Here is a 20,278-nt window from a genome sequence, read left to right as displayed (position 1 = left end):
AAATTCAGGCTAGAGATTTGTGACTTTAGTCTAGCATACCCAGACTGCAGCTGCATCTCCTTTTGTTAGTTATTTGCACAAAAATAAGTAATACTTATAAACCGTTACTGACCCTCCTCTATTCCATTTCTCTTCTTAGTATCTTGATGTGGTACTTGGTGCCAAATGTTCTGCTGCCAAGCAGTTCTCCTACCCATGGAAAGGACATCTGAGATACTGGGAGCACTGGATTCCTCACATAGAAATATTCTGTCATCAGATTGGACAGCCCAGCACAGAATGCCCAGGAGCGGATGGGCATCTAGTTGGTGGAGGTCTCTAGGACTTCAACTACATCTGATTGTGTCTTATTTTCTCTCTTACAAATGGAACATGGAACCCTCAGAGGTGTATTTTCTCCAGGGATGCTGCTGACTGGAGTTTGTTTTTCTCTCCTCCGTTGTCAACTGGCCATAGCTCAACTATTAATTAATGGACAGATATTGTTGGCTTCCATTTATGTTAATTCAGTTTCTACTTTTTTCCTGTGCATTTTAACAAATTTGCATCTTTAGATGTAACTCTGTTTTTAGTAAAATCTACACTTGCGTATCTGAATGGGCACGCAGTGAAGGACGCTATACACATTTTTTACTTAAACTAAACTTGTGCACACACCAGATTTTTTCTATTAGGGCACAACAAAAAATGAGTACCTTTTATGTTAACTGAAGCTGCCTAAATTTAACTATTCCTCCAATAAACTGAATGAAATGCTATAATAAATAATATTACAGGTGCTTTGTATTTTAGTTTATACTCCTTTGAAATAGTAGACTCTATAAGCAAGAAGCTAAGGGCAAAATCTGGCTTTTTTAAGCAATGAAAAGATGCAATATTGAAACGTAGATAAACGGAATATGCATACATTTTTGGGTGTTGCCTAAATGCAGTGCTCTAACCTAGTAACCTTTATGTGCATGTTTGGGATTACTAATTATACATTAAAATTTGTTTTTCTTCGTGTTTGACATTTTATATACATTATACAGTAATCCCTCCTCCATCGCGGGGGTTGTGTTCCAGAGCCACCCGCAAAATAAGAAAATCCACGAAGTAGAAACCATATGTTTATATGGTTATTTTTATATTGTCATGCTTGGGTCACAGATTTGCGCAGAAACACAGGAGGTTGTAGAGAGACAGGAACGTTATTCAAACACTGCAAACAAACATTTGTCTCTTTTTCAAAAGTTTAAACTGTGCTCCATGACAAGACAGAGATGACAGTTCCGTCTCACAATTAAAAGAATGCAAACATATCTTCCTCTTCAAAGGAGTGCACGTCAGGAGCAGATCATGTCAGAGAGAGAGAGAGAAAGGCAAACAAATCAATAGGGCTGTTTGGCTTTTAAGTATGCGAAGCACCGCAGCACAAAGCTGTTGAAGGCGGCAGCTCACACCCCCTCCTTCAGGAGCAGAGAGAGAGAGAGATAAAAACAAACAACCAAAAATCAATACGTGCCCTTCATGCTTTTAAGTATGCGAAGCACCGTGCAGCATGTCGCTTAAAGGAAGCAGCAGCACAGAAGGGAGCAATGTGAAGATAATCTTTCAGCATTTTTTGACGAGTGTCCCTATCGTCTAGGTGTGCGAACAGCCCCCCTGCTCAATCCCCCTATGTCAGGATCAGAGACAGTCAGCGCAAGAGAGAGAGAGAAAAGTAAGTTGGGTAGCTTCTCAGCCATCTGCCAATAGCGTCCCTTGTATGAAATCAACTGGGCAAACCAACGGAGGAAGCATGTACAAGAAATTAAAAGACCCATTGTCCGCAGAAATCCGCGAACCAGCAAAAAATCTGCGATATATATTTAAATATGCTTACATATAAAATCCGCGACGGAGTGAAGCCGCGAAAGGCGAAGCGCGATATAGCGAGGGATCACTGTATAGTAAATTATTCCATGTAACCAGCCAAAGACACAAAACAAAAGGTTTTTGTTCATGGTGATAAAACGTGACTGAGGGGAGAAAAGAAAAAAACTTTGACCAACGCTACTTGCATAGAAATTGCACAGTGGAGAAAGCAAAGCAAATAACACAATAAATGCATTTAATAGCAGTATAAAGCCCTAAAAAGAAATACAAAAACTACAAATGCTTCTTAATACCTCTGAAAACTTACAGGCATCTGAAAAACCTCACTGAACAAACTGCACTAAATGCACAACATACAGTACATCCGGAAAGTATTCACAGCACATCACTTTTTCCACATTTTGTTATGTTACAGCCTTATTCCAAAATGGATTAAATTCATTTTTTTCCTCAGAATTCTGCACACAACACCCTATAATGACAATGTGAAAAAAGATTACTTGAGGTTTTTGCAAATTTATTAAAAATAAAAAAATTGAGAAAGCACATGTACATAAGTATTCACAGCCTTTGCCGTGAAGCTCGAAATTGAGCTCAGGTGCATCCTGTTTCCCCTGATCGTCCTTGAGATGTTTCTGCAGCTTAATTGGAGTCCACCTGTGGTAAATTCAGTTAGTTGGACATGATTTAGAAAGGCACACACCTGTCTATATAAGGTCCCACAGTTGACAGTTCATGTCAGAGCACAAACCAAGCATGAAGTCAAAGGAATTGTCTGTAGACCTCCGAGACAGGATTGTCTCGAGGCACATATCTGGGGAAGGTTACAGAAAAATTTCTGCTTCTTTGAAGGTCCCAATGAGCACAGTGGCCTCCATCATCCATAAGTGGAAGAAGTTCGAAACCACCAGGACTCTTCCTAGAGCTGGCCGGCCATCTAAACTGAGCGATCGGGGGAGAAGGGCCTTAATCAGGGAGGTGACCAAGAACCTGATGCTCACTCTGTCAGAGCTCCAGAGGTCCTCTGTGGAGAGAGGAGAACCTTCCAGAAGGACAACCATCTCTGCAGCAATCCACCAATCAGGCCTGTATGGTAGAGTGGCCAGACGGAAGCCACTCCTTAGTAAAAGGCACATGGCAGCCTGCCTGGAGTTTGCCAAAAGGCACCTGAAGGACACTCAGACCATGAGAAAGAAAATTCTCTGGTCTGATGAGACAAAGATTGAACTCTTTGGTGTGAATGCCAGGCATCACGTTTGGAGGAAACCTGGCACCATCCCTACAGTGAAGCATGGTGGTGGCAGCATCATGCTGTGGGGATGTTTTTCAGCGGCAGGAACTGGGAGACTAGTCAGGATAAAGGGAAAGATGATTGCAGCAATGTTCAGAGACATCCTGGATGAAAACCTGCTCCAGAGCGCTCTTGACCTCAGACTGGGGCGACGGTTCATCTTTCAGCAGGACAATGACCCTAAGCACACAGCCAAGATATCAAAGGAGTGGCTTCAGGACAACTCTGTGAATGTCCTTGAGTGGACCAGCCAGAGCCCAAACTTGAATCCGATTGAACATCTCTGGAGAGATCTTAAAATGGCTGTGCACCGACGCTTCCCATCCAACCTGATGGAGCTTGAGAGGTGCTGCAAAGAGGAATGGGTGAAACTGGCCAAGGATAGGTGTGCCAAGCTTGTGGCATCATATTCAAAAAGACTTGAGGCTGTAATTGCTGCCAAAGGTGCATCGACAAAGTATTGAGCAAAGCTATGAATACTTATGTACATGTGATTTCTCAGTTTTTTAATTTTTAATAAATTTGCAAAAACCTCAAGTACACTTTTTTCATGTTGTCATTATGGGGTGTTGTATGCAGAATTCTGATGAAAAAAATGAATTTAATCCATTTTGGAATAAGGCTGTAACATAAAATGTGGAAAAAGTGATGCGCTGTGAATACTTTCTGGATACACTGTAAAAAGAGCTCAGACAGGCAGCACTTACAAGACTGCATACACAGTGAGTGGAGAGAGGCTGCTAATGTGTATGTGTTACAAACACACCCAAAATTCTGATTTCTTTATAATAAATTAGAAAAGCCTAGTTCATTGTGCATTTATTACTTGGCTCCAAACTGACTGTAAATTCCCACTAAATATACAACTTTGTCAATTTTTTTTTTTTTAGTAAACCAGAAAGCAGCACATTTTTCATGTTAGATCACACCTCAAAAAAGTTGAAGGTGCCATAAAACTGTGCAATATGCATGTTTTATAATCTGTAAAACTTCTTGAAATGTCATTAGTTGCAAAGACCACCAAATCTTCTACAAAATGTGATTGTATATTTAGAAGACTTGCTTTTAAGTTGACTTAAACAGGAAACACAGCATGTTTCATCAAAGTAAATATACAAACGGATTACATAAAAGCAATTTACAGCTTGCAGTCCAAGATATTCCCACTTCACTGCCCATGGTTTAATTTGTTAGTATTAGATGTTTAATTTGATAGCATCTTTAGTTACTTTACCGAAGTACAACTGTCTTGTCTGTTCTGAACACTAGATGGCAATGTTTTATTTTTTTTATCATCATTTGGTTCTTGATCTGTAAGCAAACATTAAAACCTCCAGTTTTACCTATTCATCCATTGATTACCTAATTCACTTATCTACTAGGATATATTACTTACATTACTATCCCGTTTAAGTTACACTTCTAACAATCTTTATAAAAAGAAACCCTTCTACAGTCTTATGGATATTTGCTATAATGAGATCACTGATAGCAAGCTAACTGAAAGCTACAGAGTCCTAGGAAGTTCTATTAATCTCTTTCTTCTGCATTATTCATTTCAACAAAAAAAATACAGCAGCATAGTCCAGTTTCCAGAGCAACTGAGATATTATCCTACAAATATAGCCTGGGTCTGACCAGCTGCAGCTAACCAACTGGCATTATGACATTCATCTTCACTTTCAAAATACTTCCTATTAAATTACCCATTGAGAAGCTAGTTAAATTGCAGAGGCAATGATTCAGAGTCTGTTGAAAAGATGGGGTGTAGAACTGTCTCAAGCACAAAAAAAATAATGCATCATGGTGCAAAGTGACTTTTCTCAATTAGAGGAGGTCAAAGGTATTAGCATAAAAAATAAATAAAAAGCAACAAACGGGCTGCTTGAAATTTCAGATGACACAAAACAACCCAGACCAGGATATCCTATAGAATTATCAAAAACACAATGGCTTGATATAGCTTAATTTCAGATTTAATAATAATAATAATAATAAATTTTATTTATATTGCACTTTATAATTTAGGAAGACACATAAGAAATTAAATTTCAAATAAATAAAGAGACTGGTAAGTAAAATTCAACTGTTGAGTAAAAGTTAATAAATATGAATATAATGGTACAAACAATTTCGAAATGTACAGTATAAATTAAATGCCAACCCATAGAGGTCGTTAAGTTGCATAACGTAGAGGAGAAGCCAAGTTTTTCAATATCATGAGTACAGTTTTTTTAATTTCAAAAAAGCCAACAATGTGGGCACTGGACTACAAGGATATAACAGACTCGGTTTGTGAACCTAAGCAGGCCATACTACCTTCCTGTAGTTCAGAATTGTGTGTACCATTGCACTGAATCATGATCTTTCAGGTCAGCTGGGTATGTTATTTGGTTGTTCCCTGACTAAACTCACTACTTCAGGGAAATAAGATACGACATGGCAGAAGTGTTGAAAATTATGTGATTAAGTGCTGTGGATAGCAGCTAAACTTTTAATCCAGATACTCATTAAGGTCATGGGACTAAAGATGTAATCTATTCATACATATCACTTAGAGGTTTGGAATTATTTGTTGACGCAGATAACAAGATAAATAACACGATACCAAGGTGCACAGTGGAGAACTTTAACTTAGGAAGCTTAAAATATCAACTTGATGATATTTTGGAAATGTTGTATGAACTGGACATGACACACTTCAAATTGTGAAGGTCTAGTCTTGTCACAATAATCACACTTTATTACCAAAGTACCTTGAGTTAAAGATGAACCAGCATTTTTGTGTTTTTGTCTTGTCAACTAAGAACATATGCTGTGAAGAATTTGCTAAAAGGGTCATGTTTAATCATACTACAATGGAGTGTTAGGCTTAAAGGATCAGCACTGCGTGATTTATTGTTTTAACCCCATTACTAATCACACTCTGCAAAACCCCACTATCAACTAAAGGAAGACAGAACAAGTCGCACTTCCTCACGACACAGTGAATGGCAGAGAAACACTTATTTAGTTGTATTTGTGTTGTGTGACTAGCTCTGGGGGCCCTGTCCAGGGCTGTTTCCTGCCCTGTGCTGTGCCTAGGGCTGCCAGAAAAGGCATTGACAACCTCCATAACCCAGCACTGGAAGATGCTAATCAGAATACAGTATGTGTGTATGTACTTAAGTTTATTCCAGGCAAGAAATACAAGAAAACAGTAACAAAAAGCAATAAATAAGATAAGAAGGCAGAAGAAGATGAGTAAATTGCAGCCTAAAAACTCCAACCTATTATATAAAATGTAAGGTTTCTCTGTGTCTAGTGATAAACAAAAATTGTTTCAAGAACTGGCATAAAAATAATTTTGAAAGCAAAGGTTTGGATAAGTACATGATTATATACACATATATAGGATATATACTGTAGTGTGTATATATTTCTTTTCTATAAAAAACTGCAACTACAATACTTGTTTTGAGAGATTATTTGGGATCAAAAGACTAAATATTTAATTAAACATATAACTTTGTAATACATCTAAATTTGGTACAATGGTAGCTTACACATCAGGGCAACAAAAATAGAAACGATTCCAGGGTTGTGCAATACAAAATGTCTTGGTTATGTAATGTAAAAAAAAAAAAAAAAATCCAAAAAAAGCAAACTTTGTGTTTAATTTAGTCGGTACTGGTGTGAAACAAATGTTTTTACTCATCTGAAGATTTTATTTTAAAAGACAAGTGTTATTATTACTACTCTTCACTCATCAGCTCATTTATTACATAAGCAAAATAATAGACATTCATGTTGGTGTATGTAATTTAGGGACAATAATGCCAAAAACCTATAATGCATAAGGGGTTAAAGGTAAGAAATGGTAAGAGTGTTTATAACAGTAGTTTTTGACAAGATGAAAACAGAGTTGCTTAATGAGTTTATTAAGGCCTTTGAGAATGGCAATCAGAGGTCTTCCAAAATGTTCCAAAAAGCTAACCCATGATTCACAAGAGGACAGTGGGATATTATAAAGGATATTCGTAGGAAAGATGGAGAAACCAACTGTCATTGGGAGAAATAGGAAAGGTATGCAAATATATCAACAGCCACAAATATTCAGTGAATGTGCCCTTTTAGATACCTTCATGAAGAAATGAGCTATTTCCTTGGCTGACATAATGTAATGGTGAATAATTTCGAAGTGGTGGATGTATGGGTTTCAGAGATACAGCAAGTGAAAAAAAAAGAAAGAAAGATCAGTCCTAAACCAGATCATTAATTTGTCCTCAAAACAATTGACCAGGTATACAAATAAAGAACTCAGAAGCATATGTGAAAACTGAATCTCTCACAAAGGTCACATCTGCCTTCACTTAAAATGGACTTTGAAGAACACAGGTGAAAAAATACATTAAGGCAGTGACAAGTAACAAACAAGGACCATTTACGAAGGGTGATCAAAAGGTTTTGAGCCCAACTCTGAAAGAAACAATCTACTGTGCTGATTTTTGAAGCAACCAATGATAAGCTCCAACATACTAAAATATATGAACTACAAATTTCTAGCATTTGTGATTTATACAGTATTTTTGGATGCCAAAACACATTGTATATTGTGCCATCATCGAATTTCTAATGTTGGTGAACAATAAACTTGAGATATTTAACCAAGTTTATACGTAACAGTCAAGAGTCCAACTGCAGAATCTGACCCAAGGTTGGGCTTTCCTGTAATATCAACAACAGAAGAAAATGCAGCAACCGTTAAGTGAATCATAGGGAAGAATGAAAGTTTGATGGGAAACTATAAGGTATTAGTTATGGCTCAAGTTGAATCAATTGTTCATGACAAATATGTGAACAGCATTTTTGCACATTTTACACCCTGTTGAAATAGGAAGTGAAGCATCACTGCATCCAAAGTGTCAAATCTGAGACTAATTGGCTAATAATTTCAGACAGAGGGAAAACCAAAGAGTGTATAATTGGCGAGTAAACCGATACACACAGTTCAAACAATCATCCAATAGAATCATGGCACTTCTCCAACACTACAGAAATTTAAGGTCATGAACATCATACAAAAAATGTCTCAAAAGGTCTACAGAACAAACCAATTAATACGCTTATTAGCTTTAGTATTTGTAATAATCAAGAAAAATCAGTAAGGAAAGCTGTTGACCATCATTCTTCTGGTTCACAATAATGCTGTACTAGCACTGCACAGCTTAGAAAGACTGCTTAGCAAAGCGTGATTTTTAAAGGATGCAACACCTACTCTATTCTGCAGTTCTAACTGCCACCGGTTTTACAATTTGAACTGCTACCTTCATCCAACCTGCAATATCCAAGCTGAAGACGTTAAGACAGCCACAAAAATGTAATTGCACAAGCAAGACAAACGTTTTATGCGAGTGGTATAGAAAATCCTTGTAAATGTCATAATATATTTAATAGTGTTTAGGGGATTATGTTGAAAAATAACAGTATATGGTCTTACACAATAATATTTTTTATTTATATAGCGCCTTTCCCATGCTCAAGGCTCTTCAGAGTCTCAAAGAAACAGCAGGTATATGTAACATTGGATACAGAGGTTTCCTGAATAGAACATTAAACAGATAGATACAGGATATACAAAAGGCATTAAAATAGAATAAAAGACAATAAACCTGAGTAAAATACTAAACAAAAGCCTAGCAAATAACATCATTTGTGGTATAACACACATATAAATTATACTGAGCATCTGGACAGAGAGAGACTGAAAGAGGAGGCAGAATGCTAGGTTAAGTTAAAAGTCTTCCTGAACAGATGAGTTTTATGTTGGCTTTTTAAAAGAGTGAGTCGGCTGATCTAAATTAATTTAGGGAGGTCATTCCAAAGTCTGGGTGGTATACAGCTAAAGGCCCTGTCACCCATAGAGTGCAGGTTAGTATAGGGCACAACATGATTGCTATAATCAGAAGACCTTAGTGGGCAAAGAGAAGCATAGCTATGGAGAAGGTCACGTATATAGTCCGGTGCAAGGCCATTTAAAGCTTTGTAGGTTAATAACAGAATTTTACATTCCATTCTGTAAGACACAGGGGCCCAGTGGAAGCGATGCAGGATGGGTGTTGTGCTCGCTGTTGTTGGTTCGTGTTAAGACTCTTGCAGCAGATTTATGAATCAACTGGAGCTGTGATAGAAGATTAGAAGCAGCACCTGCCAGCAGAGTTATAATAATTGATGTGGGATGTGTTAAAATCCTGGACAAGCTTCTCAGCATTAGAAAAGGAGAGGAATGAGCAAATACCAGATATGTTACGGAGGTGAAAGTAGGAAAGTTTCTTAATGTGGTTTATGTGGGCAGAATAAGAAAGCGAGGAATCAAAAATGACACCAAGATTATTTGCATTAGAGGAAGGTGTGATGAAATCACCATCAACAGTGACTGAGAAGGAGATTATTTTCTTAAGTTGCACTTTAGTGCCAATCTGCAGAAGTTCCGTTTTGTTGCAGTTTAATTTTAAAGAGTTCTGCTCCATCCAGGTAAGTTGTGAGCTAAGAAAGCTTTTAGACGAAGGTTCTCTTTTAACACTGAAATAGAGTTAAGAATCACCTGCATAAAAATGATAACCCAGTCCAAAGCTACAAATATGGTGTAGGTGAAGCATATAGATACAGAAAAGCAGAGGGATGAGGACAGAGCCCTGAGGAATCCCTTGTGTGACCGGCGCTGAACTGGATCTGTTGTTGCCGAGGCGAACAAACTCTTGCCTGTCAGTCAGATAGGACTTAAACCACTAGAGGACAGTGCCAGAGATACCCAGCATGTTCTCCATTCTAGACAACAGAATGTCATGTCTGACAGTGTCAATGCTGCACTAAGATCTAACAAAATAAATATGCTGGTTTGTTCAGAATCTGCTGCCATAAGCAAATCATTAGTTACCCAAAGCAGAGCAGTTTTCACAGCTACTTATGTATCACCTAATAGATCAGAATGTTTTACTCATCTCTTATACAAACGTATGTCATACGACAAAGTAGATTAAATGATCAACCATTTTTGAAAATCAAATGCTAATATCTAACAGAAAATCACACATGTCACAGTTTAAGCTGTAAACAACAAATAAAAATACTCTTGGCACAACATAATTGCTATGTGAGGTGTCAATACATACTTGACTTTCTCTCCATAATGGATTTCAGTATCATCATCCAGAAGTTGGCAGGAATAACCAATATTTTCTGCAGTTTCTGAAAAACATTTACATGTACAGAAGTTAAGCAGCTCAACAAAGTTAAACAACAGATTAAGTAATATATTCTGCAAGAAAGCTGTTAAAACCTTTCAATGTTGGTTATTTGCTTTTTGACAGTTTTTACAGAACTTTATTTTGCTAGTAGGGAAGTAGAAAAAGATGATTTAAAAATATCATCTGCTTAGTTTGTTTGCACTTGTTACCAATTAACTTACAGGTCTGAAATATACAAAATAAATGCCTTAGTTTCAAACACCACCACCTTCACATTTTTGGGAACGTTTTAATGAAATTAAATTATATTGCTTACAGTTTGCTCTGTTACTACTTTAGAACTGAGCATGTGGAAAAAACTTGTATGGGAATTTGGGCTACATAAACTGACCCAGTTCTTAGTATAGAGATCTTATGAATGGTGTTGGTTCAGACTTTGTAATACCAGCAAAAGTAAATAGCATTTTATTCATGACGGGACCTTGAGTATTGTCACTTTGGTACTATATTGTACTTGGTTCCAAGCAGTAACTGCTGGAAAATTATTTCAGTTATTTAAGTTTATACTGCACATTCCATGTCAACTTTTCATGCATTTAATATTTTAAAATGCATATACAAATCATTTTGTAGGTGTGCAAGAAACAATACATGCTAAATTTTATATTCCCCGAATCTGGGCATTTTTTTACATTAAAATGTTAATGATCAGTAACCATATATTAAAAGAGTTTAAATAAAGAAATGACATCAGATTTTAACTTTTTTTCCCCCACACAGCTTTTCAAAATCAACTGCATTTAAAAAAATGAACCATCTAGTTTCTCAAACATTTTGTATCTGTTGAGGAACTTTCAACTCTCTCTCAATGGGGAGCTGCTTCAACTCAGCAACACTGCTAGTCTTGTAATGACATTTCTAGTGGAGTCTGTACTTCTGGTATGGTCTTTCTAAAAATCTTTAGGTCATTATTTTGTAAACATATTTGCATGTTTGTTTTTGAGTCTTTGTATAGCTACTATGAAAGAACTATTTATGCTCCTAAATGTACTTTTCTTTCAGTGATTACACTATTAACTTACCAAACTAGTAGGAACTGTGTGCAAACTCCAGCAGCAAGTTCAATGCAGCTCATAGTGAAACAGATTTACTCTTATTGTACATACTAAAAATAATCCATCAGTGTTTTAAATTGCTTGCCCTGTTAAGAACTGCGGTCACAAAATTACTTGCTTTTGAGACTTTCCAATGGCAACAAGTTAAGAAAACTACTTATTACCTTTTTTATCTCCAGTTAAAACCCAGATTTTTATTTCTGCCCTTGCCAATTTTGCAATTGTTTCAGGAACTCCATCCTGGAGCTTATCTTCAATAGCAGTTGCTCCAATAAGCTGTAAAATATTGTAGTAAGCACTTTATCTAATACAGAAATACATGCTCCTTAAACAACATTATATCAAAAGACAGACTTTACCAACTAAAGAAGTTATCTTATGCTGTGCAGCAAAGAATAATCTTAAATGGTCTCTAATATGTTTTAGCTAAGTAAATTATCTTTAGCGTTTGGCAAATATTAACTGTATCTACAGTGTGACATCAGTTAAAGTAAATAAAAACGATGAGCTGAAACTTAATTTTATGTCTAATGCACACTTCTGCAAACCTGTGTCTATTAGCTCAAAGCAGTTCACTTGTACTGAGAAACTCTGAACATGATCAAATTAACTTTGAACTACAAACGCATAATACTTAACTGTACAGCTTGACATTCACTATAATAAAAATAAGCACTTAGATGAAAAGATATTACATTGTCAACATTACGAAAAAAAGACGTACAAATAGGTTTTTTTCAATTTCTTCGTAGACCTTATCAAGTGCTGCTTCACGGTCAGCCATAGAAATACTGGCTGCTTTGTGTTTGCGGTCCCATATCTCATATTCTTCTTCTCCGATGTCTTTGTAACAGAGGCAGAGTGTTCGGAGGGTCTCATTAGCAAAAACCTAAGTAGAAATTTGCAAAACGGTCACATTAAGAGATCAGAGAATGATGTATACCCATAAAAAAAAATAAGAAACGCAAACTTAAAACAAAAAACACTTACGTCAAGTGCCTCCTGGGTGTCTTTTATATTTTTTGCATCAGGATGCAAACGTTCATAGATTACAGTATCTGCTCCTTTACAGTAAAGTCTAATTTTACCATCAGGATATCTTACTGCAACAACAAAAAAAAAGGCACAAGGATAATGTAATTAACTATTTGGACGCAACAGTCATTAAAATAACGTTACATAATGTAGTGGCTTAAAAACTAATTAGTTATTATTCCTTTAATAAATTTAAAGGTCATTCAGCTGCAGAAAGTGATCAATTACATTTGGAAATTGTATTTGTGTTACATGCCATTCTTCACAAAACTCCACCAAAAAAGGGGAAAATACTAAATACAGTAATAAAACTTAACTGAAATTTTAAGTTTGCTTACATTTTCAGTTAAAATTTCAGCTTAAGAAAAACTTGATTTCTGTTTTATCATTTTAATTGTTAAAAGCTTTCCATAATTTTATTGTATATTGTACAGTATTACCACCCCGGCCCTCACTATATGCAGCAGATGAAAATTAAATGAGCGAGTATATATGGGTTTTGTATACTATTTCGCTTTGAATGCGAATATGAATATAGTATATTTCTACTTTAGTAGACTAATTTTAAACTAATAAAATTAAACTGTGCCATACTGGGCTATTTTGAAATGCAAATTAAGGGTAATTGCTGCTCAGTTTGCAGTATATATGAAGATACAGAAAGCAAACATAAATGGGTAAGTACTTTGGATGTGAAAGACTTAAGTTACTGAGATTTGTCACTTACAAATTACTGACATTCTCTTCCTGTCACTGTTAAAATCCAACATTGCCAAAACTTCATAAGTGTTTACGCTTCCCATCTCGTTAATTGTGATTGTGTCTTGTGTTCGTGCCAGGAAGACAAAACCAAAGTTTCTTGCTGCCGAGACTAATGCTCCTTCATCTGGTGAAGCAGCCTGATAAACAAGCTCCTCTTTTTGGGGGGGACACAAAAAAAAAAAAAAGAAGTAAATTACTGCAAAACAGACATCAAGAACAAATATCACAAGGCACGTAAACAGTATTACAGTATGCTATAAGGATAAGAGACAGGTTTTTAATTGATAATGCATACTAGGGATGAAATATTGATGGACTACCTGATCAACAATTACCCAAACAAAATAATGCTAAAAAGAGATAATCATACAACAAGAAGGGAGATTTAGACAAAAGAACATACAGTACATATAAACATACATGGATAAAACACTAATTTCCCCTCAGTGTAAACAAGCTTTTATCTTTTTACAAAATGCTCACAAAAGAATATATTAAAAAGCTCTTTCAGATGTAATGTTTGTACTCATTTTAAATTAAGGGGCAACTGTACACAGCTAAAAGATCACTTGTTCCAAGTACAAAAAAAAAAAAAATACTACAGCAAACTGCACCTACCTTCATTATGCTCTACCATCACAGTATGACACAAAGCTAGTAGTTTGAAAAACTCCCATATCTCTGGTTCTTTTTCATATTTAATTGAATGATGTAGACAATGGTCATAAAACTTGAAATTTCCTTCTGAATATCTGTTCCAACTGAAATCAACAGGCTTTGAAAGAGAAGGAAATAAGAATCAGTTTTAAGACAAGGGAAAACAAGAAGCACCATCACTACAATTTTTTTTACTACTACTACATATTATCATCAACAAATTTACATCTTATGCTTTTTTTCTCTTTGTGGTTGTATATGGCATAATCAAATATACTCCTGATATATTCTTTGTTCCCAAATAAGCAGTTAACCATATAAACTGACTTTCACACAGAGGTCCCAAAACACCATACAAAGAGAATATTACATTTCAGCAATGACCACTTATGTGAGCTTTCAAATACATACTGCTTAAAAAAATTAGACACAGGTATAACAGCCAGTCTCCTGGTATCTCCCCCATGCTCTTGAGACTGTGCTGGGAGACGCAGCAAACTTTGCGACAGCACATATGAATGTGCCATCCTGGAGGAACTGGACTAACTGTGCAACATGAATAGGCTGTAGGTACCACCTCATGCTACCAGTAGTGACAAGGACATAAGCAAAATCCAAAACTAAAAAACAATCCGTCAAGAAGGATAAAGAGCAAGCAATTGTCTGTGGCCACCACTCCCTTTTGGAGGGTTGTCTTGCTGTTGCCTCTCCAGTACACCTGTTGTCACTTTCATTTGCACCAAAGCAGGTGACGTTGATTCACAATCACTTATACTTCCTAACTGGACAGACCGACACCCCTGAATCTTAACTGACTTGGTGTTAGACTGTGATGATTAAATGTTCCCTTAATTTTTTTGAACAGCATATTATTTTCTCCCTGAACTGCAAATAAATTACCCGCAGTGTCTAAAAATATCAAAATGCAGAAATAAGAGGATTAAATGCAGAGTAATAAAAGGTTCATTAACAGAAGAGCAGATAATCAGAATTTTTAATGATATAAAAACAGTTACATTTATACTGTACAAATTAAAAGGAAATGGTTAAATCAAGAAAAAGCAGACAACCACAATTTAAACAGTTCAGTTATTACTAACTTGTGAAAAGGTTTTTTTTTGTAAACATATATTTAAAAAAAAAAAAAAAGCTAACTTTTTGGGAAAACGAAACTGTGGTTATAGCTTTTATATTTTCATACAAACTTGTCAATTTGTTTTAGCACCGCAAAAAAAATGTTTCAGTAGTAAATGGTTTCCAGAGTTTTAGTTATGATGTCAACAGCAATATCCACTTATCGGTCGTCCTTCCAAATTAGCAATAATTACTATGTGCTGTTTGATTTATTTTTAAATGTACTGCATATTTGATGCTTTTTTGCAATGCTGTCTGTAATTTAATATCATTTTACATCAAATGTTGATTTCAAGAAATATAAAACCGCCATTGGCAAGTACTGTAGGAGTGCTGAAATAAAAATGCATTTCTTAAATACTTGTTTAATTTTAAATTAAAGAAATTTTAGGATTTGTTGTGGCATAGGTTTTTTTTAGTAGTAATGGTAAAGATTTTAATTGTACCCGATGACTGTGTGTTTATTACAATGTTAAGTAGTACAATTCTAATTTCGAAAGTTGTAGGCTTTTTGGGTTTAAAATTAAACCACTGCTACAACACATTTTAAGAGCCTTAATTTGCTTCTGTCTTTAAGAAATCAGATGTTTTACAAGCATTTCCAGCTTTATTTTTTGACTATTTATGTGTAGCTGAGTGTAGGAGTATAAACATTTGTGACCTGAAAAGGACAGGTATTCTTTCAAAAAAAGTCTACCAACACAGACTCCAGCCACACCTGCAAACCCTATAAGCAAGTTAAGAAAATGAATGAATAACTTAATGCATTTCTGAATTATACTACTGTTTTTTAGACTTCTCTCTTTGCTTTATTTTTAATTATATCTGTCCCTTTGTGTAAACAAAATGATTATAAATGAGGTGCCAGATGTAGGTAAACACTCACATGAATTCTGTCAACTGTTGCTCCGTCCTCTCTGCAATGTCCTCCTACACATATAAATACAAACCACATGGAACATATCGAAGAAAATACATAAAACAAGTAGGTACAATATTGAAAGACTAGAAACATACAGCAAATGAATACAAAAACCTATACTATTTAAAACAAACTAGTACTAGAACTCTTCATTAGAATGTAAGAAATTTAACAAAGACTTGTGTGTGTCAGGCCCAACAATGCAATTTATCTTTGAGGAATAGCACCTACTTCTGAGATTCACAGTCACACACTTTCCACTGCAGGTTATTTCAGTCTTTGTTTAAGAACATAGTGTGTGTGTCTATATACAACCACTTTTTCAAAGAAATTTTCTCTTAAACACACTATAAATAAGCTTTTGTTTTTACATTCATGGATTGCATTTTAGTGTCTTTAAAGTCCCATTTTAATCATTCTGATTTAGTAACATCTTTAGCATTGTTTACCTCCATAAAAACTAGTCAAAAATGTTAAAATTTTCCCCAACAATACAAAATGTTACTACATGTCACAGAAACATGTAAATAACAAAATGCCAACATAAGTATACTAGGGAAGGTCTAGTGTCCAGTACTTAACTGATGCAGATTTAGTTTACATCCCTTGTGTGACAGTTTTTGAAACAGTCACTAACAGCCAGGCCAATGTTGCATTCAGGACAGTAGAAATGTAATTCTTTACACAAATTTTTTTGTAAATTATCTTCTGTTGCTTGTAGGGTGTCAGTGCCTGAACCACACAAACAATGTCTCCCTTTTGTTACTGTAGCCTACCACAGTGCAAGACTTGGTGACTTCCACATTTATCCTGACAAGGACAACAGTTGCCTCATAGTGAAGACTGCTTAGGAGACTAAAGTCTTTCTTGTAATTCCTCTGAATCCCAATCACTTTGCCTTTTTGACACACATCAATTTGCACCACACTGAACCTTCAGACAACCAAATTCACCAGGCATATCAAAGCGCTTCAAACATGCAGTGCCATAAGCATAAGTTTAAATATCCACGTCAACTGTCTGATGACCAATTCACATTGTCATCACTATCACTTAATTCAACTAATGGGTCAGTTTCAGTCTATTCTAAAAATGGATTTACAACTTCTACTTTATACACCATTAGATAGATAGATAGTTCTGCTTGAAGGCTTGGCACAGCTCATGAATATTGAAGCGTTACCCAAGTGACAACACACAATGAATTATGCATAATTTTTTGTATAATGTTATTTCATCCACTGGATGGCAGAAGAATAACCAACCGGAGAATTAGTTGAGCTTAACACTCTAAAGTGGATCATTACATGCTGCACAGAGGGAATTGGGAATTATAATATTGGGAATTGGGAACAACAATATTTACAAAAAAGTCCAAGCCCGATTCACACTCGGGGTTAAATGCCAAAGAGGTTAACTGCTTACATATAAAAACTTAAAAGGGCTAAAGAACAATTCCTTAATAACTGACAAGTTAAACACCAATACAAAAGCATTTATACCTACTCTAAAAGAGGTGAACCAATTTCAAGGCTTACACCATTACAGCTGCTCTTTTGAGGTAATAAAAAGTGTAGTTCTACACCCAATACATTTTTTATTCTGCATTTTAAAATAGAAGACACTGTGTCAAACACCCAATTCTAACGTACATAAAATGTCAAAAGCTGATGATGACATTTTATTGTTTCAAATTTTTCTTTCATACCATTACAAAATTAGTAAAGTAAGGAATACTTGCAATGCATAGAACTATAAAAGTATAATAGGACTAACCATCTAGCCTTATATTGTGTAAGAAGACTTCTCTCGAGAACCTTTGGTGACTTGGCTATAATATGACTTTATAGCCACCCAAATTAAGTAATTTGAAGCTAACTTTAACTTAACTCCACATGCCTTTGAAAGTTAGAATCCTTATAAAATTGAGCATAAAACAGTTTAGATTACTGATTACATGAAACTACAGAGAATACAATCAAATTCTATTATGGCATTGTATTTAATATAAGATGTTTACACTGCTGTGGTGGGCTGGCACCCTGCCCGGGGTTTGTTTCCTGCTTTGCACCCTGTGTTGGCTGGGACTGGCTCCAGCACACCCCCGTGACCCTGTAGTTAGGATATAGCAGGTTGGATAATGGATGGATGGATGTTTACACTGTGTTCCTAAATTCAACAACCCCTCTATCACTGTATTTGCTGTTTAATAAAATGATCTCTATTTTTTTATTTGGATTCTCTCATGAACAGACTTGGCATCATATGTACTGTAATAAGAGTAAACAGGTTGCTGAGTGGACCACTTATACACTGATGCTGTTGATGCTCCTTGTTCTGTGGCCATCCAAATAATTCACTAATTTATCTTAACCTTTGCAAAATCTTAAAATAATCCAGTTTTTGAATTTACTTTCTCCATCACACCTCTTGTCCGTTTCTTATGCAGCATTATTATTTGCCTTGCTTCTTAGTTCCTTAGGTTATGGTGGTGGGAAACAGCCCAGGGCTTAGTAAGATTGTGTAACTGGAGAGGAAAGCAGTGTGGGACACTGATGTTGCATCCCTTTCTTATCTACTTGATCGCCACTTGCTGCTGCATAGCTTGTAGGCCAAAGCTGCAGCACAGAAGGAGAGCATCTCCACTGGAAATTGTCCCAGAAGCCCCAATGGCCAGTCCAACCTGTGTGCTTGACCTTTCTAAAATATAAGTGAAATTCAACTTTTTTTTTTTTTTCTTAAACCTTTTACTACTCTCTCTTTATAAACTCTCATGTTGTTTATTCAACTTTTTCTTGATATTATTCCTCTTGCCTGGAACATGTATTCAATTCAACTTCTGTTCTATTTTCTTTTTTCTGTCACCATGTTTTATCAACTACAAACAATAAATCAATGGCTAACGTCCAGTTTAATTCACTTCAATTTATATCCAATTACATAAAAAAAAGGGTTTTTTTTCCTCTTACATTGTCAGAAGTAGATTATAATTCTCCTTCGCCTTTTCAAATGATTGCTGTAGCTCAGGGATTCCCTGTTGCACATCCTAAAGGTTGCAGCAACTTAACTTTTGCCACAACCAGTTTATAAATTCGTAGCAAATTCTTGCGGTAAGTAAACATGTTATTTAACTGAGCTGCTGGTTAGAGTTCTTATTATTCTGTCTTGTCAGATGTTAACACTATACATTTCAAAAGTTTCATGGACCAAATCAGTTTTATTTTCCAAAGCAATTAAAAACTCTGAATGCAGTTGCTAAAGATTTAGAGAAGAAATTAAGGGTTGATAATTTTAGTTCATCCATTTGATAAGAAATTAAATCTCAAAAAGATACAACAGTACGAGGGCACTTACCGTATGTTTTGCCATTGATGTTGCACTTTTTGAATGCCATTATATTCTGAGTGAGGGTGCCAGTCTTGTCTGAAAATATGTATTCAATCTGTCCCAGCTGTTCATTTAAGGTAGTTGTCCTAGCCTTTGCTGGAGTGTCCTTTTCGGCATAATACATTTGCAAATCCCAGTTAATGAAATGACTCTGTCCCAGGCGGATTACTTCAACACTTTAAAAACCACAAGTAAATGACCATCAAGCAAAAATTAAAACTAAATCAAATTTCTACACTAAAATAAACAAACATACATCTTAGATACTGGTTTTTTTTTTCAGCCCAAAGTAAGTAATTTGTAAGGAGCAGTAACATTTTATCTAATTTATCTAACTAAAGATATTAAAATTAAACAATACTGTAGTTCCCGGTTTAAAAATCAAATATAAAACACATGTAACCATACAATTTCACTGCAGATGTACTGTATCTATGAAACATGGAAACTTCAAACGTTTACACCATGAAACCTAATTAAGCTGACTATAAATATACCTACAATCCTTTACATTTCTACTGACAAAAAGGCAATGAGCAACCATTTTGTGAATCACTTTGTACTTTCAGGCCTCAATCAGGAAGTATCAACAATACACTGAAAGTAACTCTGCAAGGCTATTATTCTAGTCAGGGCAAGTTACTATACTGTAAATAACCAGGATTTTACATCTTGACCTGTATAAAGAAAAGAAATCACCAGAATTCAGTAGAGCCACTACAAATAAGCAGTTCACATTTTTATGCAATCTGCAAAAAGATAATTGCATAATTAAAGTAATTACGTTTTGTTCAACACAAAGGAAGAGAAGCATAATACATACGCCAGGTTACTATGACTGACATGAGCACAGCGAAAAAGAATGAAGCTATCCTTAGCACACAGTGGAAAA

The 20,278-nt window shown here is 35.5% G+C and overlaps 1 protein-coding gene across 1 annotated transcript in view; it reads right to left on the bottom strand.

The window, feature by feature from the left end:
* Positions 1 to 20,278, bottom strand: part of atp8b1 (ATPase phospholipid transporting 8B1) — a 124,134-nt gene that overhangs the window by 15,361 nt on the left and 88,495 nt on the right. Inside the window, exons 13-20 of the mRNA XM_028802517.2 lie at positions 19,354 to 19,562; positions 15,964 to 16,007; positions 13,905 to 14,061; positions 13,252 to 13,440; positions 12,480 to 12,592; positions 12,214 to 12,378; positions 11,654 to 11,765; positions 10,300 to 10,375 (exon numbers count right to left, since the gene is read on the bottom strand). Of these exons, the coding sequence (XP_028658350.1) occupies positions 10,300 to 10,375; positions 11,654 to 11,765; positions 12,214 to 12,378; positions 12,480 to 12,592; positions 13,252 to 13,440; positions 13,905 to 14,061; positions 15,964 to 16,007; positions 19,354 to 19,562 (1,065 nt within the window). The remainder of the gene's footprint in view (positions 1 to 10,299; positions 10,376 to 11,653; positions 11,766 to 12,213; positions 12,379 to 12,479; positions 12,593 to 13,251; positions 13,441 to 13,904; positions 14,062 to 15,963; positions 16,008 to 19,353; positions 19,563 to 20,278) is intronic.

The sequence above is a fragment of the Erpetoichthys calabaricus genome, chromosome 5 (assembly GCF_900747795.2).
Source record: "Erpetoichthys calabaricus chromosome 5, fErpCal1.3, whole genome shotgun sequence".
Taxonomy (NCBI): domain Eukaryota; kingdom Metazoa; phylum Chordata; class Cladistia; order Polypteriformes; family Polypteridae; genus Erpetoichthys; species Erpetoichthys calabaricus.
This window is presented reverse-complemented; position numbering and strand designations above follow the sequence as displayed.